This window comes from Cervus canadensis, chromosome 11, assembly GCF_019320065.1.
Source record: "Cervus canadensis isolate Bull #8, Minnesota chromosome 11, ASM1932006v1, whole genome shotgun sequence".
In the NCBI taxonomy this organism is placed as follows: Eukaryota; Metazoa; Chordata; class Mammalia; order Artiodactyla; family Cervidae; genus Cervus; species Cervus canadensis.
Genome location: NC_057396.1, coordinates 4,867,175 through 4,893,500, shown reverse-complemented (window position 1 = coordinate 4,893,500; position 26,326 = coordinate 4,867,175). Strand labels below are relative to the sequence as shown.

Sequence of the window (26,326 nt, the reverse complement as noted above, 5' to 3'; positions counted from 1 at the left end):
TGTGTTGCTGAATTCAGATTGCCAGTATTCGATGCAGAATTTTTGCAACTATATTCATCAGGGATATTGGCCTATGGTTCTTTTCAGGTAGTGGCCTTTTCTGACTTTGGTATTACAGTAATGTGAGCCTCATAAAATGAATTTGGGAGTGTTCCTTCCTCTTTTTTTGGTAAGAGCTTTGATAATGATTTAGTTCTTCTTTCAGTGTTTTGTAAAATACTCCAGTGAAGCTGTTTGGTCCTGGCTGTTTTAGTGCTGGGAAATTTTTGACTACCCATTCAGGCTGCTTTGGAGAAGGAAATGGCAATCCACTCCAGTACTGTTGCCTGGAAAATCCCATGGATGGAGAAGCATGGTAGGCTACAGCCCATGGGGTCACAAAAGAGTCGGACACGACTGAGCAACTTTTCACTTTCAGGCTCCTTATTAATAAATGGCCTGTGCAAATTTCCTATTTCTTCTGAGTCAGTTTGGCAGGTTATGTTTCTATTTTTCCCATTTCAGCAGTGGGCCAGGGTATGCCTCAGCTTTTGGGGGTGAGAGTAGACCACGCTCCAGGGCTGTCAAATCTCTTTGGGGACCCAAATCAGGAAGACCTGCACCTCACTGAGTTCCAAGGTTAGACTGTGCCACCAAATTGATTCTGCAGATGAGCAAAGCTGCTGGGACTACAACACTTGCATGTTGCTGGTCAGACTTCACCTGCCACGTTCTGAGTGCTGGTTATTGCAAGCCTTCTCCTTTTCTCTGTTGGATTCCCAGTGGTCAAGTCCCCCAGATTTCCTTGCAGTTCCCATGGAGTGAGACGAGTGGGTGCTCCAAAGAAGTGACCCGTAGTGCTGGGGGAACTGGATGTCCACTCTGGGCTTTCTCTTCCAAATGGGGTAACGTTAAGCTCAGGGGAGACCTCTTGGTATGGTGTGGGGCTAGCCTGGGGGAGGGGCAGCGAGTCACCATGTAGCCCCTCCTCTGTACCTTTTAAATGTGGTCTTTCTTGGTGTCTGTGGTGCACGGGGACGCTTCAGCTCACTCCTGTGTTCCAGGCTTCTCTCGGTGCACAATAGTTAGCTGCTTCTTGTAAGTGGGGTGGGGGGGAGTCAGGAACGATCTATTTTGCTATCTTCGTGATGACACACGGCAGTTTTTTTGTATGTATAAGATACTTCAGTTTTTTAAAAAATAATTAGCTGAACCTTAAAAGGGCATTTTTTCCTTGACAGATGTGATGTTTATTGTATCTACACTCATACCATTGTTTACCTAAATAAGACACACATTCAAGCCTGATGTTGCTGGGGGCATAACTCTCCCCAGAGTGAAGCTGAAGTAATGATGGGGAAGGAGGAAGAATTATGTACAAATATTACTGCAGGAGTACTTTTTATTATATAAAGAATTTTCTGCAGATTGCACCTTTTCCCCTTGGATACTCTGTAACAATATATATTTAAGTCTTCCTTGCATGTGTGGTAAGTGGCTGAGTCGTGTCTGACTCTGCAACTCTATGGATTGTAGCCCTTCAGGCTCCTCTGTCCATGTGATTCTCTAGGTAAGAATACTAGAGCGGGTGCCACACCCTCCTCTAGGGGATCTTTCCACCGGGCTGGAACCCCCATTGCTTATGTCTCCTGCATTGGAAGGTGGGTTATCACTAGCCCACTTGGGAAGCCAAATCATCCTTTTGATATAGTTAAATTATATCCAGTTGTAAAGAAAAAGTGTTGAAAAACCATATGTTAATACAGTTGCAGCTGATTTATATCAGGAATGGTAATTTTAAAATTTCTACAACAGATACACTTGTTTTAAAGATTCTACCCAGAAGAATAAATAAGTGGCTTTAAATGAAAGTCCTTTGAGCAGTTCCTCTCAGACCCTGGTGTTCAGAATCACCTGATAGGATTGCTAAAAGACTGCTGGGCTCCACCCCAGAGACTGTGATTCAGTAGATCTGGGATGGGATCTACTGTAACAAGCTTCCATGTGAGACTGCCACTGGTCCAGGCAACCACACAACAATCTGCCTTTTCACTTTGGGCATTTTCTGTTAGGTTCTCCTGAGCTTGATAAAAATGAAGCAAAACCACACACTACTCTTCGATAAAGAACAAAATTTTATTCTAAAAATAGATCTCAGTAACAAGACAATACCAAAAGTTGGTCCTTATAATAAAAAGAAAAAATCTAACAGAAATTTGCTTTATATTTTTTTCCTGAAAAATACAAAATTATCACTCTAATTTTGCCAGCTCTCATTAACTGTATTTGAATTATTCATTCTATGGACTATCCAAGGACATTTAAAAATCATAGGCTGAATTCTACCTAATATTTAAACATACATTTGAATTGCTTTTATCTTCAAGTAACTACATTCTTAAAGAATGCAAATGAAACTGAATATTTGCTGAAGTAAACATAATGAGGAAGATAAATTTATGCTTAGGAAATGTGCTCCAAAGTGAAATACTGGTTTATATAGCTGTTTCCCTTATTTTTTGCAGATAACAAACAACAAAAAAAAAAACCCCAAAACCTGATTGCATTGAAGTACTGATATTTGAAAGTAACAAATTATACAACTTATATACAGAAAAAGACATAACTAAATTATTTCAAGCCCCAAGCACAGGAAATTTTAAAGGCAAATAATGACATTCAGTACTTAAAAAGTGGTTTTATATTTTCAAAGTGCTAAGTATTCAAGAAAATTTCAGGCCTGTCTACAAAGTTCTGACTGACTTGAAGTACTGAAATATCAAGAATTCAGAAGACAAGTTAAGGTTAAAAAGCCTTCTTTACTGTAAAACATGTCTTCAGTATATTTTGCAAAGAAATGAAGCAGTGATTAAAAGACCAGTTATGGATAAGTTAGTAACACACAACTTATCTATCAGCCCAGATCTCTTTTCAAACTAATGCAAACACATGTTTAATAACACTCCTTCCACACTGCACGTGTCACATCCATCCATCCTGTCACATCCATATTTTGGATAATTCTTATTATTCATCATGTTAGTTGGCCATAATACACAGTGAGTAGAAATGATCCTTTCATATCAAAATTCTTGATTCTCTGCACAAAAGTTACATTTAATGCCTCTTAAATGTACGTACACATTTATTAGGACTTCTTAGCTCATTTCTGGGCTGTCAGAAATTGGTGTGATTTACTTTGACCGTCTAAGATAGAAGAAACAGTATGTTAGTACATAGTATGACTAAGTATCTCTTTTGTTAAAACTTGACCCTGAGTTTTGTGTCCTGGAATATAAACTGTAAAGCTGAAAACACTCCAAAATATGTTGGCTAATACTGCTGTCTTTACAATATTATACTTTTTCTCTCCATTAACATAATACATCTGAAAGTGCCTCCTCCTCAGCAGGGGAGAAGAGGAGTAGTCTAGAGAAGACCCAAATATGGAAGCAGGAACGTCCAGTCTTAAAAACTCCTGTTTTAAAACTGTGTAAGAATTTATTCCAAAATATGTTGGTGTTTTAGTGTAAAGACGCCATTTCCCCAAACCTCTGAGTGACACTGATGGAGTGCACCTACAGGTTTAGCAGCCTGAGGGGAGCCCACAGCCCCCGGCTTGGCAGACACAGCACTTCTCTCTCGTCTGGACCAGGCTGCTAACTGTTGCTTGGAAGTCATCTAAAGGTCCTTTTTTTTTTTTTAAAGCTAGGTCTGTTTACATTATGTTAACCATTTCTAAACATTGAAAGCAGTTCTACATCTATTAAAAATATTCACTAAATATAAAATTAACAACTGAACATGAAATAAAGCAATTTCCAGTGGTGACAGTGTTCTCACAGTAGCAAATAATCTAATTATTTAATACTAACAACTAAGTCTTTAAAACATTATTATGTTAAAACACCGCAATTACAGAGGGAAAAAAAGGCAGTTACATCAACTGCTATTGAAAGCGCAAAAGAAAAATACAGGCTCTCCAATGGTTCTCTAACAAGGATAAGCCCAGATACTATTTCTAGTTTTAATTTTTTTTTTTTTTTTTGGTGTGGGAGGGCATGTATTTTGTTCTAAACAAAAGAACTAACTTTATAAAATATTGATGGTTTCTGAAGAGACAATAAACAAATTATGCTTAAGACGTGGCTTATTCATATAATTTCTGCTATGTGGCAATGGTAATTAGGATATATCCAGCTGTTAATAGCACTGAGATTCTTTGTGTGACTAACAAAGACATCAAAATCCTTAGTGCTGAGACAAGCTCCTTATTTGAATGACCAGATGGCATCATACACTTCAGTGATAGTGCTTTCCAATCACTGGCCTATCACTTTTCTAATCACTGTGCCCACTGCCACAGAAAAGTAAGACTGGACTTGTTTGTCTCACTATGTATTTTCTAAAACTGAATATAATACCACTGCATTAACTATATGCTCCATATGTTCATTAAAAACCCCCAAACCAAACCCTTTTTCCTTTAATAATCATGAGGAATCTTTACATATTTATATAATACACTGTATATTATATGCATGGCCTGTTTATGCTATTTTCAAGAAGAGAATACTGTATTAAAGTAATAAATCAAAATTAACTGATAGGGCTGTATCACTCTTCTTTCCATTGGTTCTTGGAGTCCCTTAAATGATGGCATCATGTTCATCGCTGTAATAAATCAAAAGTTAAAATTACTTTGTTTTGTATTTGTATCAAAATACTTATAGTTCATATTTTTAAGTAATGAATAATTTCAAGCTTCAGAATCAAAACTGTCATTGCTTTGTGTTTTCTTAAGCAAAAGTACCTGGTATACTGTAGTGGTTAAGGATTCAATCAGTGTATTCAGGTTGCAAAATGGATCTACATTCAAATCTCTGCTCTACAGTGGCTGTGTGACTTTTCATCAATTAGCTATTACAACCCTCTTTAAAAAAGAAGATAACCAGAACAACAATCATTTCATGAGCATCTACTACGTGCCAGGTGTTCTGCTACAGACTTTACACCGTAGCTCACTCAGTCATCAGAGTAGCCCTAAGCAGAGGGAGGGCACTGAAAAAAAAATATGTATGGGTGTGTATGTATGTATAAGGTTAGGTATTTAATCAATCAATTCCATTTTGCAGAAGATCAGAAGCTAAGCAAGCATGTAAGCATGTGGACTCTCATCTTGACTACTAGACACTGTGCTACACCATTTACATGAAAGTAGGCAGGCACCCTGCCAGTCAACAGTAGACCCAGACTCAGATTCAAGTCTGTCTGCCCCAACCCATCTCCTACCACATCACCCCACTGTCTACCCATGCAGCCCTGAGAAACACCGCAGCTAACACTTAAACAGCGTTATTATCCAGTAAATGCAAGTTAGAAATGCTCACAATTACTAGATGCTGGTCTGTTTCCTTAATAGGAAAATAATAAGTCTTTATTTATGGAATGTCATTATTTATAGCTTCAAAGGAATGACTGGCTTTAAAATACACTTTAAATATTGATATTATAAAAAAGGAGATGTGTTAAATTTAATCAAAATGTGCCTTCTGTTTAACTGGTGAAATTTACCAAAAAAAAAAAAAAACCAGATGATAAATATTTCTAGGAAGAGAGTGGTTTTAAAAATATTCCAAATTTAAAGCATTTTTAGAATTAACTTGATTTAGTTAGTTTCCTTTTTTTTTTCTTCTTTTACAGACTGAGCTACAAGAGGAAAGACTGACTGTTTCTGAATGTGCTTTAATCTGACAAAACACTATGTTGATATTCTTTTAAAGTAAGTTTGATATGATGGCTACTATACATGGAAGGTAAGTTACAATTTAAATATTTTTTAAAGTCTGGTTTTCTTAGTTCAATGAAAAATCTGAGACTTATTTTAATATTATATTTTCCTTCTAGAAATTCATAATGTACATCAACATATCAAAGGCTTAACAGAATTTTACTGTGCTGAATCAGTATTTCCCAAATGTTTCTGACATGGAAACTCTATGGGACACATATGTATTGACATATGACAACTTAAATTTTGGAAAATGCCATCTGTTCTATGGTATTTATTTTATATATACATTAACTGATGCTGGGAAAGATTGAAGGCAGGAGAAGAAGGGGACAACAAAGGATGAGATGGCTGGATGGCATCACTGACTCAATGGACATGCGTTTGGGTAAACTCCGGGAGTTTGTGATGGATAGGGAGGCCTGGCATACTGCGGTTCACGGGGTCACAAAGAGTTGGACACGACTGAGTGACTGAACAATCAAAAGAATAAATTCACTCCTGTACATATAAGACTCAAAAGAAAAACCAAAAGGACTTTGTTGGAGTAACAAAAATTGGGAGATGATACCTCTAAAAACCATCAGATCTATAGAATGACATGATTTGTTGTTGAGGACTTGTTGATAAAGCTCACCTGAAAAGATGGTTTTACTACAGATTAACTGTATATATTATACTAACAACTCATTATCAGGGAAAATGAGGCTGTCAGAATTTCTTTATTTTCTTTGTCACAGAAAGCAAAAATCATGTTTTTATTGAGGATGCTATTTTAGTGTGTTTTATGTTTGTTGGCAGCACTAAGTCAGCAGCCTCAGGAGACCTGATGCAGTATTTCTTGTGATTAGAGGTGTAAGCATGTGAAAAGGGCTAATTAAACTTGGGTCTCCGGTTAAAAAAAGAAAAAGGATGGCACACTAATAAAATACAATCATTTTTACAGGTATGTACATCCATTTTCATTTGCAAGTAATTATAATCACGAGCTTGTACCCAATTTGCTTTAGGCATAAAGGATTAATAGGAATATAACTCATAAATCTATGAATTATTAATCCCTGAGATGAACATTGGCTCTACTCTTAAATTTTGTCATGATATTTAAATAAAGAACTAATAATAATAATAATAATAAAAGTCCTGGCCAACCAAAACTTACATGGTTCTATACCGAATGCCTCGTCTTGAATAATACACTTTGCATCCAATGTAAAGAAAAGATAAAACTCCCAGTGTTAATACAATACCACCAACAAAGCTGCCAGTATCAAATTTTGATCCTTTATTTTCCTTAGAAATAATAGTTGCTGTGACTAGAAGAAAACAAAACAAAAAATAGGTTTTAGTGCTTTTAAACTACATTGTAATAAGCTAAAACACTCTGAATTTCTATATAAGCATTCTGACTTGGGGACGAGAAGGACATGAAGTTGCTTTCTAGTTGATTTTGTGTCTAGTGACTGCCTGGCTTTAGTTTTCTTCAGCTGAGGCAACACATCCCTTATTAAAGAAACCCCCACTGCCTGCAGTCCCAAGATCTTAATGCGAGACTGGACTTGGATGGTCTACCAAAACCATCCAAGGCAGCAAGATTTGGGGAATTCTTTTATGAATTCTCTTTAAGGGTTCATACCCTAAACAAAACATGTCTGGGTAACAGCTGTAATCCTGAAACTGGATCCAATTTGAGTAAATGTTTCTAATGGAAATTTCTCCTTTTGAACAAATTGCAAATTTTAACTATTTTAATTTTGTGAAGTCAATACATAAATTGTAGTAATAAAGAAGAGAAACTATTCGGAATAGAAGTATATAAAAACACAAAAAAGGAACCATAAAGTCTGATATTTGTTCTGATAAATGTAATTAACAGCTTTTAAAGAGAAGTTCAACTTTGGATAACTTAAAAGAGAATTTTAAGGTTTTTGAATTCCAGGTTTCACAGGCATTACATTTTAAACAAATGAAAAAAAAAGAGTGCTGACACTAATATCTAATACCATTAAAAAATATCTTTATGGCACAAGTGGATTAAAACTGAAGCTCACCATGATTTAGGTTTAGAAATCATGGAGGCTGATCCTACCTAATTCCCTTCTAGAGTGAGGTACAAAAAATTAAAGGTATGACAAGTTTTCAAATCATGCAAAATAAAATTCTGTTTAGGATAATTTATTTATTTATAGATGGATCTTATACAGTCATTATTTGGCATGATTAAGTTGGAAGCTAATTTCTTAAAGGAACAAGATAGTTACTACATCAACTCTTTTCCTGATCTCTACAACTAATTTCTATAGGAAATGAGACATAATTGCCTAAATTTCTACATTTTGCAGAATGGAATGATATAAATGCGGCATTTAACAACTGTTTTTCCGCATAGGAAAAAATAAATCCATTTTATACATACCTGTTACTGATGAAGGAACAGATGTCACCGAACTATTGTGGGCTGTGGTAACCGTGGATACTGATAGCTGGGATGTATTTTGTGAAACATTCGCTATTTTGGGTGTAGACTTTAAGGTGGTGGAAGTCGTGTTTGTTGAGACCACTGGTGTTATCACTTTAGATGTTGCAATGGGTTTCAAGGTGGTGGCTGTCCCACTATTTGAGGTTGAGGAATCTTTATTTTCTGATGATTTTCCCGAAGGTTTCAAGGTAGTAGTGGTCACATTCTTAGGGGAAACTGAAGCTGTTGATGGTTTCACACTGACGTTGGAAGATTCATGTCTATGGTTGGGATGTCCCTGTTGGTCTATGAGAAGATGAAGAAGCATTAAAGCGAGAGCTGTGACTCGGATAATCAAGCTGCCATTTCACTCACTGCCTTTCATGGTCACGCATAAAGGAAAAGGTCTAACAAACACAGCGGCGTGAAGACACCTGGTCTACTGATACTCTGCAGTACCTAGCAATAAGCCATAGAATGTCCCAAACAGGAAAACATTCAAAAGGAACCAAGCCTGGATTTACATAAAGTGAGGAATTTTTGTGACCATATGGTGGGGCGGGGGGAAGGGGGAAGGAGACCCAACCCAGAAGACGGAGCTCTTTCAGTACAGGGACAGTGTCTTAACCACCTCCGTCTGAATACTCCATGCTTTATGTCACAGTGTTAGTTGAAAAGATTATTAAACCAATGGATGTAAAAAAGGTTTTCAAACTTCAAAGTTTCCCTGCCACATTCTTCCAAAAGGCTTTGAGGACAAACAGTAGCTGTATGCTTCTAACTGCCTGACGTGGATGTGAGCATAAGCGGGACATTCCTTATAAGAGTAAAACCAACTTCCCATGATACATTAGGAAGTGAAATAACATTGCAGAACATGGTTGGTTGGAAATCTCATAGTGGTGATAATAATTTTCCATCATTGGAAACATATTTCTAAAAATATTTTGGAAAGCTTTAAATATGCAAAAGCCAATTTTATAAGGGGAAACCATTGATGTTAATTTAAAACAAACAATAAGTAAGCACTATTACCAAAAAATAAATACTAAGTATCTATGTATAAAATGCCCTATGGCCAAAAGCAAACATTTTTGTCTTAATATTTTTTCATACTCTATCTTCATTGTAACACTATAACCTAACTGATACTTACAACTAAAGATACTTTAGTTATTTGTAATTTACTAAATAAATGTGTGTTAGTTGCTCGGTCATATCTGACTCTTTGTGACTCCATGGACTGTAGCCCGCCAGGCTCCTCTGTCCATGGAATTCTCCAGGCAAGAATACTGGAGTGGGTAGCCATGCCCTTCTCCAGGGGATCTTCCCAACCCAGGGATTGAACCTGGGTCTCCCACACTGCAGGTGGATTCTTTACTGTCTGAGCCACGACCTATTTCACTACATACTATCCAAGGAATCAAAAATCTCTCTTTGCCCTATTGCTGTTGTTCAGCTCCTCTGTCCTCCACCATCTCCCTGAGTTTGCCAGACTCACGTCCATTGAGTTGGTGATGCCATCCAACCATCTCATCATCTGCCGCCCCCTCCTCCTCTGCATTCAGTCTTTCCCAACATCAGGGTCTTTTCTAACAAATCAGCTCTTTGCATCAGGTGGCCAAAGTATTGGAGCTTCAGCTTCAGCATCAGTCTTTCCAATGAATATTCAAAGTTGATTTCCTTTAGGACTGACTGGTTGCAATTTCTTTATTTGTGTCTGCAGGTTTAGTAGTTTGCTATGCTGTCTGCATTTTCTCATTTCACTCTCTCTGGCCAAGAACCAAAGTGGAAGGAATTTGCCCCTGGCCTGCCTTCTCCAGCGACAGCAGCATCAGGCCTTCAGGGTCCCTGTCACACCCAAAAGCGATGACTTCAGGTACTAACACCCTATCTTTCACAATTATTCTGGACTTTTTATTCAAATAATTCAAATATTTATTTTCAGCTTTACCGGCTGGTTTTAATAGTGCTTCTTATCTGGCCATCAGCTTTTACTATTTAAATTCCTATCACCTTTTCTGAACTCTGGGTCTTTATTGTGTGATCTCTTCCACTGAGTATTATCTGATTTTTAAAAAAGACGCAAGGAATTAGTATTTCTATATTATGTTGTTATTGTTCAGTAGCCCAGTCGTGTCTGACTCTCTGTGAACTCATGGACTGCAGCATGCCAGCCCCCCTGTCCCTCACCATCTCCTGAAGTTTGCCCAAGTTCAGGTCCATTGCATTGGTGATAATACAAAAACTTTTGTATTATATAGACTAATAAATTATAATTATTCAAGTAGATGATAGAAATGTTATGAATTTGAACTAATCTTTTATTAATCAATTAAAATGCTCTATAGATATAAGTAATATACTTTAGCATTGAAATAATCACATACTATTTTAATCTACTGAATGAATTCTATTATAGTGAAATTAAATACAGCAAAGAACCATTGTTAATATCATATCTTTAGAACAGAATGATCTTTGCAGAGTGCAACAATGAACACAGTGCTGCTTTTGTATCACACACACACACACACACACACAGAGCCTACTCTCCTCTCCTGGCCACAAGAAGATATTCTTCACGGATACTGTACAAAGTCACATTGGCAAAAACAGGGACCTGTCAGGTTAGTTCTTCATTAAGAAAATCCAAGTGTGTTAAAGAAATGACTAAGCAGCTAAAAATTTCTACAAATTTTGCCTGACAAAACAGGCAAATAAGTTTTATGTTAAGGTGTGTTCTGTGATGTTTAAATGTGTTAGCTGCAATGCAAGGATGCTCTCTTCCGGGTCAGAGCTCACAGTGCATCAACCCCCCTGTCTCTAATGTAAGCCCATGGTCATCTGTGCTCCTCTGCAGAGGAGACCACCCCGCCACGGGATCTGGGTGTCTTCCCTCTCCTGTAACTGCTCAGTGACTGGCCAGCGTCCTCCACAGCAAAGCACAGGGAACACCTGCAGAGATGTCGGAGGAACAGACCACCCGCGCGGGGCTTGGGCAGGGTTAAGCTCTGCTGCGCTAGCCCTTCAATCTCCACAGCCTCTGAGAAGCAGAAGTTGTAAAGGTGTGGAGGGCGGGTGACATGAGCGAAGGGGGTCAAAGGGACCAACTTCTAGTTATAAAGTAAGTCAATCATGGGGATGTGATGTAAAACACATGGTGACTACAGTTGTATCACACTGTATATTTGAAAGTTTTTAAGAGAACAGATCTGGAAAGTTCTCATCACAAGAAAAAAAATTGTAACTAAATATGATGACAGATGTTATATAAATTCTTATGTATATTATGATAGCTGTTACTTATTGTGATCATTTTATAATATTGACAAATATCAAATCATTATGTTGTATACCGGAAACTAATATGTTATATGTCAACTATGTATTTCAATCCAAGAAAGTACAAAAACATCCAGTTAAGACAAGACAAAAGAAGGTATAAAGGCCCCAGGAGGGGATGTTATTGGAAAGTGTGACGTGCGCTCTGTGTCCACCCGTACCTCTGCCCATGGAGGAAAAAAGGGGTACACAAGCCCTCACCCTCAAGCCAAGCTGGAAAGACTTCAAGGGAAGCACGTGAAGAGCAGGCCCAGTGTTGCCTGGGCCTGAAGGGACAAACACTGGGATCTGACACTGGCCTGGTGACGCTAAAGGCGAGGCGGCGGGTGAGCTGTCTGCCTGTCTGCAGGTTGAAAAGGCTGCTCGGGGAGTCGATTCTCGCCTCCAGTGACCACAGAGGGGCTTGTTTCCCACAGACCAAAGCAGGCCCCTGGAACACGGCCAGCATGGGGCCACTTTCAAAGACAGATTCACAGAGAGTTCTGCACACAGGGGTGGAGAGACCCAGCAGAGAGGTGGGACATCAAACAGCGGGGGCCACGGGAGTGGCATCACCGACTTGATGGGCATGAGTCTGAGCAAACTCCAGGAACTGGCGATCGACAGGGAGGCCTGCCGTGCTGCGGTCCATGGGGTCGCAGAGAGTCGGACACGACTGAGCGACTGGACTGAACTGGACTGGAGGGAGTGGAGCGCAAGGGCCAGTGGGGGAGGCCCCAGGGCATAGAGACTGGCGGGGGAAGTGCCAGCTGAGGGTCTCCCCAGAAGCTCCCCAAGAACCGCATCTGCCACCCGGGGCACCTCCACCAGGTGAAAACATCCCAGCGGGCTTCTCCCCAAGCCCCTTCAGGCCTGCTTCTGTGAGGTCAAAGCAGCAGAGGTGAGGGGAGAAGGGCGGGGCAAGGACGGGGCCAGCAGTGCAGACCCCCTGCAGCAGGCCCGGGCTGCCGGAGAGAGGAATCCCACTCATCACAGTGCTATTCCTTTTGGTTTCATTCTGAACAAGACAGACATCCTGCTAACTACAACTCATTCAACAAGCTGAGCATACGTGCTATCAGTAACACCTCAGCTAACGCAGGTGGGGCTGCGGGACAGGGTGCAGGGGGCGCACAGGGCCAACACTTACTCAGTGTCAGCGCTGAACTGTGTCCCCCTAACACTCACATGGTGAAGCCCTAACCCCGAGTACCTGAGGATGTCGCCTTATTTGCAGATAGGATCTTCACAGAGGATTATAATCAAGTTAAAATGAGGTTATCAGGATGAGGCTTAAGTACCTGGTATCCTTGTAAAGTGGGAAATTTGGAGACAGACAAACATACAGGAGGAACACCATGTGAAGATGAAGGCAGAGATCAGGATGGTGCTTCCAAGAGGCCAAGGAAAACCAAAGAGTGCCAGCAAAACACCAGAAACGAGGCAACAGGCATGGAACAGACCCTCTGTCATCAGCCCTCAGGGCGATGTAATCTGACAGCCTGTCGACAATCTGACAATCCATCTCTGCTGCTTACACCACCCAGTTAGTGGTCCTTTGCTGTGGTAGCCCTGGCAAACGAATGCACTCAGGATCACAGGTCTTCCATCTCTAATGAGACATGTCTCTGAGCAACAGCACTGGCTGGTGGCTGCTTCCTTTCACAGATCTTTGAAACTCAGATCTTTGAGACAAATTCAGTCAGTCAGTACTTGTCAAACCACTCTCAAAATTTGCTTAGGTAAAACCTAAGATCATCTAGAGATTTCAGTCAGAGCTGTAAAAATTTCCTGACCCTACCTCTTGGTTTCAGCTAACAATCACAGAAGAGGAGGTGAGGGGCTGCAGTGAGGGTGCCACGTGCCCTTCGGCCAGCAGCTGCCGTGCTCAGGGGGAAAGGAACGAGACAGACAAGGCACCGTGGAGACGAGCGACGTTCTGCCACTGCCGCAGAGAGGCTCAGAACAGACCTACTTCCATGATTATCACCACTGCCGCCGGGATCACAGCACGTGAAGAGGATGCTATTGAAGATATTTTCAGTTCACTGATACAAACAACCAAAAAAGAAAAAAGGGATACTCCAAGCCTTTTTCTAATAACACCAGCTGGCCACCTTCTATCACAGCAAGACCAAGGACACTACGAAGCAGCCCGTTTTTTAGCACCAAGTAAAAGTACTCATCCCCTCAGAGTCTGCATTTACTCCAACTGCCTCTGTATACCCCTCCATGGATCACTGCCTTGTTGTGGCGAGGGAGCTTGCATAACTCAGTGATGCTGCGAGCCATTCTCTGCAGGGCCACTCAAGACGGATGGGTCATAGCAGAGAACTCTGACAAAACGTGAGCCCCTGGAGGAGGGAATGGCAAACCACCCAGTATACTTGCCATGAGAACCTCATGAACTGTACAAAAGGTCAAAAGGATAGGACACATAAGATGAGTGCCCCCGGGCCTGAAGGTGTCCAATACGTTACCGGGGAGGAGCGGAGGAAAATTACCAGTAGCCTCAGAATGAATGAATGAAGCGGCTGGGCCAAAGCGGTAAGACACTCAGTTGTTGATGTGTCTGGTGACTAAAGTAAAATCCGATGCTGCAAAGAACAGTACTGCACAGGAACCTAGAATAGAATGTTAGGTCCATGAATCAAGGAAAATTGGAAGTGGTCAAACAGGAGATGGCAAGAGTGAACACTGACATCTTAGGAATCAGCAAATTAAGATGGACGGGAATAGGTGAATTTAACTCAGATGACCATTGTATCTACTACCGTGGGCAAGAATCCCTTAGAAGAAATGGAGTAGCCCTCATAGTTAACAAAAGAATCTGAAATACAGTACTTGGATGCAACCTTAAAAATGACAGAATGATCTCGGCTCATTTTCAAGACAAGCCAATCAACATCACAGTAATTCAAGTCTATGCCCCGACCACTGATGGCCGAAGAAGCTGAAGTAGGTTAGCTCTATGAAGACCTAGAAGACCTCCAAGAACTAACACCTAAAAAAGATATTCTATTCATCATCAGGGATTGGAATGCAAAAGTAGGAAGTCAAGATAAACCTGGAGTCACAGGCAAGCTTGGCCTTGCCGAACAAAATGAAGCAGGGCAAAGGCTAACTGAGTTCTGCCAAGAGAATGCACTAGTCATAGCAAATACTCTTTTTCAACAACACAAGAGACAACTTTACACATGGTCATCACCAAATGGTCAATACCAAAATCAAATTGATTACATTCATTCTAGCTGAAGATGGAGAAGCTGTATACAGTCAGCAAAAACAAAACCTGGAGCTGACTGTGGCTCAGATCATCAGCTTCTTATAGCAAAATTCAGGCTTAAACTAAAGAAACCTGGGAAAAACACTAGGCTAGCCAGGTATGAATTTGCAGTGGAGGTAATGAATAGACTTAAGGGACTAGATCTAGTTAACAGTGTGCCAGAAGAACTATGGACAGAGGTCCGTAATACTGCACAGGGGGCAGTGAACAAAACCATCTCCAAGAAAAAGGAAAGCAAGAAGGCCAAGTGGCTATCTGAGGAGGCTTTATGAATAGCTAAAGAATGAAGAGAAGTGAAAAGCAAGGGAGAAAGGGAAAGGTACATCCAATTAAATGCAGTTTCAAAGAATAGCTGGAAGAGACAAGAAGGCCTTCTTCAATGAACAGTGTTTTAATAACAGAAGAAAACAACAAAAGGGAAAAGGCTAGAGATCTCTTCAGGAAAATTGGAAACATCAAGGGAGCTTTCTGCCCAAAGATGGGCACAATAAAGGATCAAAAATGACAGAGACGTAGTAGATGCTGAAGAGATCAAGAAGAAATGTAAAGAATACACAGAAGAACTGTATAAAAAAGATCTTAATGATTCAGATTACTATGATGGTGTGGTCACTCAACCAGAGCCAGACATTCTGGAGTGCAAAGTCAAGTGGGCCTTAAGAAGCACTGCTTTAGTTAATAAAGCTAGTGGATGCGATAAAATTTTAGCAGGACTATTCACATCCCTAAAGGAGGATGCCATCAAGGCTTTGCATTCATTATGTCAGCAAATCTGGAAGACCCAGCAGTGGCCACAGGACTGGGTACATGCCCAAAGGGCTCTTATTGCTGGGCCTGAGGGGCAGGCTTCTAATTAAACACAAAGAGCTGACCACAGTCCTTTCCAGAGACCTAGGGTGGGTCCTATCTTCATGTTCCCCCTCTGCCACACTCCAGAGCACTGGAGTATATCCTGGGGTTGGCTTGGATGTGTCTGGTGCGCTGTTTTTTTGTGGCTGCTCCCCAGGGGACACCCCTTGAGTGCCTGACTCTGGAGGCCAGGGACACTCGTGTTCCTAGATCCCGTGGGACTATATCAAATGCAAAGGTAGTTCCTGGCTGACTGCCACCCCCAGAGAACTGCACAAGACAGCAGATGGAAACACACTTGTCTTTCTGAGAGGCAAGAGCTCTGGCCTGAGGGGCAGGTTTCAGGTTTGGCATACTTCCCGAGGCCCACAAAGGTGCTCTGAGGGGATGGAGGCTGGGGGACACCATCTTTCCCCTCTCTCTCTGCCTAACTCAAGGTTTTCAAGATCTTCTGCAAAGGAGGTTGCATCCTTTTCTGATGCCCCAGTTTCTGTGATGCTGCCCATGGGACAGCACCAGATCACCTGGCTCCAGCTGCCTGTGGGGCTTGTGTGTGAGGCCCTGCAGGACTGTGTATGCTGGCATACTCTGAAAGCTGTTACATATGGGTTTGGCTTCCAATCGGTGCTGACTGAGATCCTCTCCTACGCTGACATGTCTTGGCACACCCTCAGCTATTAGCATCCATTAAAAGTAAACAGACTATTTAACAATCAGAAAGGTTTGAGAGAGAAGCACGAGCTAGGGCAGGATTGAACAGGTTCATCTCCTACATGGATCCACTCATTCAGGTCTGGGCCAGATGGCTGTTTTATCTAATGCACAGAAACCATGACAGGCAGTCAAGGAAAAGGAAGAAACAGGAATATGTTCCAAAGTTAAGAACAAGATAAAACATTAAAAAAGACTTCAATGAAACAAAGAAAAGAAATTTACCTGACAAAAAGTTCAAAATAACTGTCATAACCATTCTCAGCAAACTTGGGAGAAAAAAGGATGAGCACACTTCAATAAAGAGAAAATATAAGAAAGTAAGAAGAAGACACAGAGCTGAAGAATAAAATAACTGATACAATGAAGAGGTTTAGCAGCAGAATAGAAAAACCAAGAGAAAGGAGCAGTGAACTCAAGCACAGGACAATGGAACTCCTCAGTCAAAGCAGCAAAAAGAAAAAAAGAGTCAAAAAAATGAAGGTGTTTTAAGGGACTTACAGGACAACTTATAGGAATGTTATAAATAAGCTGTTGTATGTAAGCTTCGTGGTAACCACAAAGAAAAAGACCTGTAGTAGATAAAGAGAAAGGAATCAAAGTATACCACTAAAATATGTCATCAAACCACCAAAGAGAACAAAAAGAAGAAATAGAGAAACTGCAAAAGAGCCAGAAAATAGTTAACAAAATGGAAAAAGTTTGCATTTATCAATGATTACTTTAAATGTAAATGGACTAAATTTTCCCATTGAAAGATATAGACAGAGGGGATGAATGGATTTAAAGAAACAAAAAAACACCCATCTATATGCTGCTTACAAGAGACTCACTTCACCTGTAATGACACAGAGAGACTGAAGGAGAGGGGACAGAGAAAGATATGCCCTACAAATGGAAATATAAAGAAAGCTGAGGTAGCTATACTTACATGAGACAAAGTAAACTTTAAAACAAAGACGGTAATAAGAGACAAAGAAGGGCATTACATAATGATAAAGAGGTCAATCAAACAAAAAAATTCGCATATATTTATGCACCTAACATAGGAACACTTAAGTATATAAAGCATACATTAACAAACTTAAAGGGAAAAATAGTAACACAATAACAAGAGGGGCTTTAATATCCTACTTAAATCAATGGATAGACCATCCATCCAGACAGACTACCAATAAGGAAGCATTGACCTTAAATGACAAGTTAGAACATAAAAGACTTAACAAACTAGTTCAGAACATTCCATCCAAAAGCAACAGAACACACAATCTTCTCAGTGCACATGGAAAATTCTCCAGGATAAATCATATTATTAGACCAGAAAACAAGTTCTTAATGAAGTTAAGAAGACTAAAATAATATCAAGCATCTTTTCCAACCACAATGGTAGGAAATTAGAATTACAGAAGAAAACTGGAAAATGCACAAAGATGTGGAAATTAAACAACATGCTACTTACTGAACAACCGATGAGTCAAAGAGGAAACAAAAAATACCTTAAGACATATGAAAATGGAAATCTAGGATACCAAAATTTATGCATGCATGCTAAATTGCTTCAGTTGTATCCAACTTTTTGTGACCCCATGGACTGTAGCCTGCTAGGCTCCTCTGTCCATGGGATTCTTCAGGCAAGAATTACTGGAGTGGACGGCCATGCCCTCTTCCAGGGGATCTTCCTGACCCAGGAACCGAACGGGCATCTCTTATGTCTTCTGCACTGGCAGGTGGGTTCTTTACCACTACTGCCACCTGGGAAGCCCCTGATGGAATGCAGCAAAGGAATTCTATCAGTGAAATGCATAGCTATAAATGCCTACCTCAAGAAACAAACAAAAAAAACCTCACATAAACAACCTAAATTTACACCTAAAGAAACTAGAAAAAGTATTAAACTCAAAGTCAGTAGAAGCAGTAAAATAACAAAGATCAGAGTAGAAAAATGAAAGAGACTAAAAAGGGAACAGAAAAGATCAGTGAAATCAAAAGTTCTCTCTCTCTTTGAGAAGATAAACAAAAAATGGACAAACTTAGCTAGATTCACCAAGAAAAAAAAAGAAACATTAAGTCAGAAATGAAAGAGACATCAAAACTTATACCACAGAAATACAAAGAATTTTCAGAGACCACTATGAACAATTATATGCCAACAAATTGGACAACCAAGAGAAAACAGATAAATTCTTAGAAACAAAATCTTCCAAGACTGACTAAAGAAGAAATAGAAAATATGAACAGAACAATTACTAATACAGAGATTGAATTAGTAATCAAAACCTCCTAACAAACACAAGTCCAGGACAGGACAGCTTCACTGGTGAATTCTGCCAAATATTCAAGAAGAATTAACATCAATCCTTCTAAAACTCTTCCAAAAAACAGAAGAGATGAGAAGATTTAAAAACTAACTTTAACTCACTGACTGGGGGATTTTTGCAGAAACTAACACCTGTGATTTTTATTTTGACTGGCCAAAAATTAAGTCCGTCATTTCACTAACACTTTGTGGGTTATTACACTCAATAGTTACAACTGGCACACCGGTAAAATCTGCTGTCATAAAAAATTGTCTGCAATCCACTCTTCTGTAGAAGAAATGGAGCATTCTCCAGCACCGTTTCATTTTCACTTGCCATATCAGAATCAGTCAGTAGGGTTTATTGTCTTTTTGTTGGTCTACTAATCATGAATGTACTGTACTACTACTAATCATGAATCAGAACTGTACTCTGAAGAACTACCATCTTCTGAGACACTAGTATATATGTCACTCAGATAATCAGAGAAAGTATCTGCATAAAATTTACTGAAAAATTCTTCACTCAAAATTTTTCATTTTTGATGCATTTCATTGCACCATTTTTGAAAATCTTATGTTTATTGTAACATATGCAAGGTTGAAACCAAAACCTAATGGAACAAAATGTGGATGACAATGATCATAAGTTGTATAATGAATTCTTGGTCAATTTTAAGCTCTAACAACTTTGCACAGTGATGTTAACTGTATCACTCTCTAAAAATGTATTGATATGTGATGTCTCTAGTTGATCAATGCTTGGGTAACAGAAGATGTAGTAACACATCTCCAGTCAATAAAGTGTTAAGAGGTCAACATTACCCTGACACCCAAATCAGACAAAGATGCCACGACAAAAGAACAGGCCATATCACTGATGAAAATGGATGTAAAAATCCTCAACAAAATATGAGCAAGCTGAATTCAACAACACATGAAAAGAATCATACATTATAATAAAGTGGAATTTATTCCAGGGATGCAACTATGGTTCAACATCTGCAAATCAATCAATGTTATATACCACATTAACAAAATGAGGGATAAAAACCATATGATTATCTCAATAGTAAGTAAGTGAAAGTCACTCAGTCGTGTCCAACTCTTTGCGACACCATGGACTGTACAGTCCATGGAATTCTCTAGGCCAGAATACTGGAGTGGGTAGCCTTTGATGCAGAAAAAGCATTTAGGAAAATTCAACATCCATTTATGGATATATCTCAACAGAAGAGAGGCCATAATGTGCCTCAACATGATAGAGGCCATAAATGACATGACTGTAGCTAACATACTCATCAGTGAAAAGCTGAAAACTTCTCCTGTAATATCAGGAACAAGACAAGGATGCCCACTATAACCACTGTTATTCAACACAATATTGGAAGTCCTAGCCAGAGCAATTGGGCAAGCAAAAGAAATAAAAGGCATCCAAATTAGAGGAAGAAGTAAAACTCACGATTTGCAGATAAAATGGTATTATAAACAGAAAACCCTTAAGACGTCACAGAAAACTGTTAGAACTAAAAAACAAATTCAGTAAAGTTCAAGGATACAAAATATATAAAAATCTATTGCATTTCTACACACTAATGACAAACTATCACATAAAGAAACTAAAACCAATCCAATTCACAATTTCATGGAAGAGATAAAATACCTAGGAAAAGATTTAACCAAGTAGGTAACAGGCCTGTACACTGAAAACTATAAGACACTGATGAAAAGAATTAAAGAAGATACCAATAAATGGAAAAATACTCTGTGATCATGAATTGGAAGAACACTGTTAAAATATCCACACTACCTAAAGCAAGCTACATAGTCCATGCAATCTTGATAAAAGTTTCAGTGGTATTTTTCTCAGAAATAGAAAAAATAATCCTAAAATTTATACAGAATCACAGAAGATCCTGAGCAGCCGAAGCAATCCTGAGAAATAAGAACAAAGCTGGAGCCATCACACTTTCTAAATTAAACTAATTACAAAGCTACAGTAATCAAAATGTATGGTATTGGCATAAAAACAAACACACATACCAACAGAAGTGACAGCCTAGAAATCATACAAATATGGCCAATTAATTTATGACAAAGAAGCCAAGAATATATGAATACAAAGGGAAAAGGACAATCTCTTCACTAAGTGGTGATGGGAAAACTGGACAGCCATATGGAACAGAAAGAAACTAGACCACTCTTCTTATACCATACACAGAGAATTAACTCCAAGTGCAGTAAGACTTGACAGTACTTAATGTAAGACCTGAAACCATAAAACACCTGAGAAAACACAGGTAATAAAGTCCTTCACAGAAGGCTTGGCTATGGTTTTTGAGATTTGACACCAAAACCAGAGATAACTAAAGCAAAAAATAAACAAATGGGACTACATTAAACTAAAATGCGTCGGAACAGCAAAGAAAACCATTAACAAAATGAAAAGGCAGACTACTGAATGAAGGAAAATATTTGCAAATCATATATGTTAAGAGGTTAATATCCAATTTGTATAAAGTCATATAGCTCAACATCAAGAAAATCAATAATCTCGTTTAAAACACGGAGAATCTGAATAGACATTTTTCCAAAAAAGACAGAGATGGCCAACAGATCAAAAGTGTTCAACATCACTAATCATCAGTTCAGTTCAGTGGCTCAGTCGTGTCTGACTCTTTGCGACCCCATGGACTGCAGGACTCCAGGCCGCCCTGTCCATCACCAACTCCTGAAGCTTACTCAAACTCATGTCCATTGAGTCAGTGATGCCATCCAACCATCTCATTCTCTGTTGTCCACTTCTCCTCCTGCCTTCAATCTTTCCCAGCATCAGGGTATTTTCCAGTTAATCAGTTCTTCACATTAGGTGGCCAAAGTATTGGAGCTTCAGCTTCAGCATCACTCTTTCCAATGAATATTCAGGACTGATCTCCTTTAGGATGGACTGGTTGGATCTCCTTGCAGTCCAAGGGAGAGTCTCAGAGTCTTCTCCAACACCACAGTTCAAAAGCATCATTTCTTTCATGCTCACTTTTCTTTATAGTCCAACTCTCACATCCATACATGACTACTGGAAAAACCATAGCTTTGACTAGATGGACCTTTGTCGGCAAAGAAATGTCTCTGCTTTTTAGTATGCTGTCTAGGTTGGTCATAGCTTTTCTTCCAAGGAGTAAGCATTTTTTAATTTCATGACTGCAATCACCATCTGCAGTGATTTTGGAGCCCAAGAAAATAATTCTGTCACTGTCTCCATTGTTTCCCCATCTATTTGCCATCAGGTGATGGGAACAGATGCCATGATCTTCATTTTTTGAATGCTGAATTTTAAGCCAGCTTTTTTACTCTCCTCTTTCACTTTCATCAAGAGTCTCTTTAACGGCTCTTCACTTTCTGTCATAAGGGTGGTATCATCTGCATATCTGAGATTATTGATGTTTCTCCTGACAGTCTTGATTCAAGCTTGTGCTACATCCAGTCTATCATTTTGAATGATGTACTCTGTATAAAAGTTAAATAAGCAGGGTGACAATATACAGCCTTGACAGACTCCTTTCCCAATTTGGAACCAGTCTGTTGTTCCAAGTCCGGTTCTAACTCTTGCTTCTTGACCTGCAAACAGATTTCTCAAGAGGCAGGTCAGGTGCTCTGGTATTCCCATCTCTTTCAGAATTTTCCACAGTTTGCTGTTATCTACACAGTCAAAGGCTTTGGCATAATCAATAAGGCAGAAGTAGATGTTTTTCTGGAATTCTCTTGCATTTTCTATGATCCAATGGATGCTGGCAATTTGATTTCTGGTTCCTCTGCCTTTTCCAAAACCAGCTTGAACATCTGAAAGTTCACGGTTCATGTACTGCTGAAGCCTGGCTTGGAGAATTTTGAGCATTACTTTGCTAGCGTGTGAGATGAGTGCAATTGTGCGGTAGGTTTGAGCATTCTTTGGCATTGCCTTTCTTTGGGAATGGAAATGGGATGAAAGCTGACCTTTTCCAGTCCTGTGGCCACTGCTGAGTTTTCCAAATTTGCTGTCATATTGAGTGCAGCACTTTCACAGCATCATTGTCTAGGATTTGAAATAGTTCAACTGGAATTCCATCACTTCCACTAGCTTTGTTCGCAGTAATGCTTCCTCAGGTCCACTTGACTTTGCATTCTAGGATGTCTAGCTCTAGGTGAGTGATCACACCATCATGGTTATCTGGGTCATTAAGATCTTTTCTTGTATAGTTCTTCTGTGTATTCTTGCTACCTCTTCTTAATATCTTCTGCTTCTGTTAGGTCCATGCCATTTCTGTCCTTTATTGTGCCCATCTTTGCATAAAATGTTTCCTTGGTATTTCTAATTTTCTTGAAGAGATCTCTAGTCTTTCCCATTCTTTTGTTTTTCTCTATTTCTTTGCACTGATCACTGAGGAAGGCTTTTCTCATCTCTCCTTGCTATTCTTTGGAACTCTGCATTAAAATGGGTATATCTTTCCTTTTCTACTTTGGTTTTTGATTCTCTTCTTTTCACAGCTATTTATAAGGCCTCCTCATACAGCCATTATGCTTTTTTGCATTTCTTTTTCTTTGGGATGGTCTTGATTTCTGTCTCCTGTACAATGTCATGAACCTCCATCCATAGTTCATCAGGCATTCTATCAGATATAGTCCGTTAAATCTATTTCTCACTTCCACTGTATAATCTTAACAGATTTGATTTAGGTCATACCTGAATGGGCTAGTAGTTTTCCATATTTTCTTCAATTTAAGTCTGAATTTGGCAATAGGAATTCATGATGATAGCCACAGTCAGCTCCCGGTCTTGTTTTTGCTGACTGCATAGAACATCTCCACATTTGGCTGCGAAGAACATAACCAATCTGATTTCGGTGTTGACCATCTGGTGATGTTCATGTGTAGAGTCTTCTCTTGTGTTTTTGGAAGAGGGTGTTTGCTATGACCAGTGCTTTCTCTTGGCAATACTCTATTAGCCTTTGCCCTGCTTCATTCTGCACTCCAAGGCCAAATTTGCCTGTTACTCCAGGTGTTTCTTGCCTTTCTACTTTTTCATTCCAGTCCCCTATAATGAAAAGGACACCTTTTTTGGGTGTTAGTTCTAGAAGGCCTTGTAGGTCTTCATTGAATCCCTCAACTTCTTCAGCATTACTGGTTGGGGCATAGACTTGGATTACTGTGAAATTGAATGGCTTGCCTTAGAAACGAACAGAGATCATTCTGTCATTTTTGAGACTGCATCCAAGTACTGCATTTTGGACTCTTTTGTTGACTATGATGGCTACTCCATTTCTTCTAAGGGATTCTTGCTCACAGTAGTATATATTAATGGTCATCTCAGTTAAATTCACCCATTCCAGTCCATTTTAGTTTGCTGATTCCTAAAATGTTGACATTCACTCTTGCCATCTCCTGTTTGATCACTTCCAATTTGCCTTGATTCATGGACCTAACATTCCAGGTTCCTATGCAATATTGCTCTTTACAGTATGGGACCTTGCTTCCGTCACCAGTCACATCCACAACTGGGTATTGTTTTTGCTTTGGCTCTGTCTCTTCATTCTTTCTGGAGTTATTTCTCTACTGATCTCCAGTAGCACACTGAGTACCTACCGACCTGGAAAGTTCATCTTTCAGTGTCCTATCTTTTTATCTTTTCATACTGTTCATGGGGTTCTCAAGGCAAGAATACTGAAGTGGTTTGCCATTCCCTTCTCCAGTGGACCACGTTTTGTCAGAACTCTCCACCATGACCCGTTTGTCTTGGGTGGCCCTACACGGCATGGCTCATAGTTTCATTGAGTTAGACAAGGCTGTGGTCCATGTGATTAGATTGGTTAGTTTTCTGTGACTATGATAGAAATGATGGCTGATACTGACACGTGAGAGAATTAGACACAGGGAGACGGTCACTGGAGGGGCATCTTAGAATTCTGCCTACCAGTGTTTTTGGGGTAAAGCTGATCCTGCTTTGCAAATATGAGAAAACTAAATTCCCAGCTGCTGAATGGGAGAAAGTGTGAGCAACCCCTCATTAAATTCAAAAGTTCAAACTCAGGCAAAAAAAATTGGCTCCCAACCATAGGCAAGCTAAAGTTCTCCTATGTAAAACATGATTTTGGGTGTTTCAGAAAAATGTGTTTCCTCATGCCCTGAATCATTCATTACTTATTATCTACCAAATGTCCAACTGCATAAGATGGTTGGAGTTTGAGGAAGCTCTGGGTGTTGGTGATGGATAGGGAAGCCCAGAGTGCTGCAGTCCATGGGGTTGCAAAGAGTCAGACACGGCTGAGCGACTGAACTGACTGACTAAATGTTAATTGTCAAATCAGGGCTAATCATGTCCCCTGTGTGCCTGAACACAGAATTAACACAATGCTGTGAGGTTAAGTGAGTTTCCTTCTCCAGGCTGCAGAAATTTAAAATGGTCCTCCAGGAACAATCACCAAGAGAATTAAAGCCTGCTCATTTGTCATCTCCCAGCTACCTCAATTCCCCAGAGTAACTGTGTGTCCAGTCTGTTATACAGTGATTGCTTTTGAAATGTTCAATTAACTACTTTTCTTATTCAGAATATTGCATATCAGCTTTACCTCCCACTGAAGACATGAACATCAGAGTGAGCTCAATGGGGCTCTAGTACAAGAAAAATGAAATGACTGATTTAGGCATAGAAAGTACTTTTAAAACCTAATGCAGTATATTCTGTTGAATTTATGAACAGATTCAATTCTGTTCTGTTTATGAACAGAAATTACTGGTGCAGATTAGAAACATTTGGTATAAAGACTGAGAAACAGTTCTGCGGGCATTTCTATATGGGAGGTAGTATTATCAATTCTATCTTTCAGCTCTTCAGCATTTCCTACCAGGCTTGGAATGGTTTTTTTGGATTAAGTAGAAAATGAACTGTGTTCCTCTGTTGTTTTAAGCCAGGGAATAGTAATGCTGAAATATGCTTTAAATGACAGAGACTTTCATGTTCAGATCAAATTTCTTTCTGTGGAGAGTTAGAAAATCCATGGGAAGATAATAGAAATTTTACATAGAAATATGCACATATCTACATATTATATATGCATTATATATAAATATGCACTCTGTCTCAGAAACTGTGATGGATATTTTCTGTCTGTCCCTCCAGATCCCTCCCTACCCCTGTCCCACCAGCCCTCTGCCCTGAAAAATGACACAGGCTTAACCCCTAGGCTTCTGGTTTGGTTAAGCCAAAGGGAAAGCATCATTCATTGATGATTTATACTCCTCCTTATCCTTATGAGCTTGTATGACTAATCTGACTGAAAGGACAGTGTCTTTTACTGTTTGGGGACTGATCCAATCTGGGATAAGCTCACAGAGCTGAGCTTATGTGCTCTATGCTCTACAGCTGTCTATCTGCTGTACTTATTTAATGTGCTTATTTAATGAATATTTGAACAGTCCCCATTATGAACCAGACACTGCTTTGGTATTCTGTAAATACTAGCAATTTTCAAAATTACTTTAAGGGGCAGATTTTATGTTCATCCCCATTTCATAGATGAAACTGAGGAACAGAGAGGTTCAGTGACTTGAGAACAAACTAGGGAAGGGAAGAGCCAGGATGTGAACTGAGGCAGTTTGGCT

The 26,326-nt window shown here is 39.5% G+C and overlaps 1 protein-coding gene across 1 annotated transcript in view; it reads right to left on the bottom strand.

The window, feature by feature from the left end:
• Positions 1 to 2,094: 2,094 nt before the first annotated feature.
• Positions 2,095 to 26,326, bottom strand: part of TMEM123 (transmembrane protein 123) — a 98,231-nt gene continuing 73,999 nt past the window's right edge. Inside the window, exons 12-14 of the mRNA XM_043482154.1 lie at positions 8,187 to 8,534; positions 6,933 to 7,086; positions 2,095 to 4,653 (exon numbers count right to left, since the gene is read on the bottom strand). Coding sequence (XP_043338089.1) covers positions 4,629 to 4,653; positions 6,933 to 7,086; positions 8,187 to 8,534 — 527 coding nt within the window. The 3' untranslated portion in view covers positions 2,095 to 4,628. The remainder of the gene's footprint in view (positions 4,654 to 6,932; positions 7,087 to 8,186; positions 8,535 to 26,326) is intronic.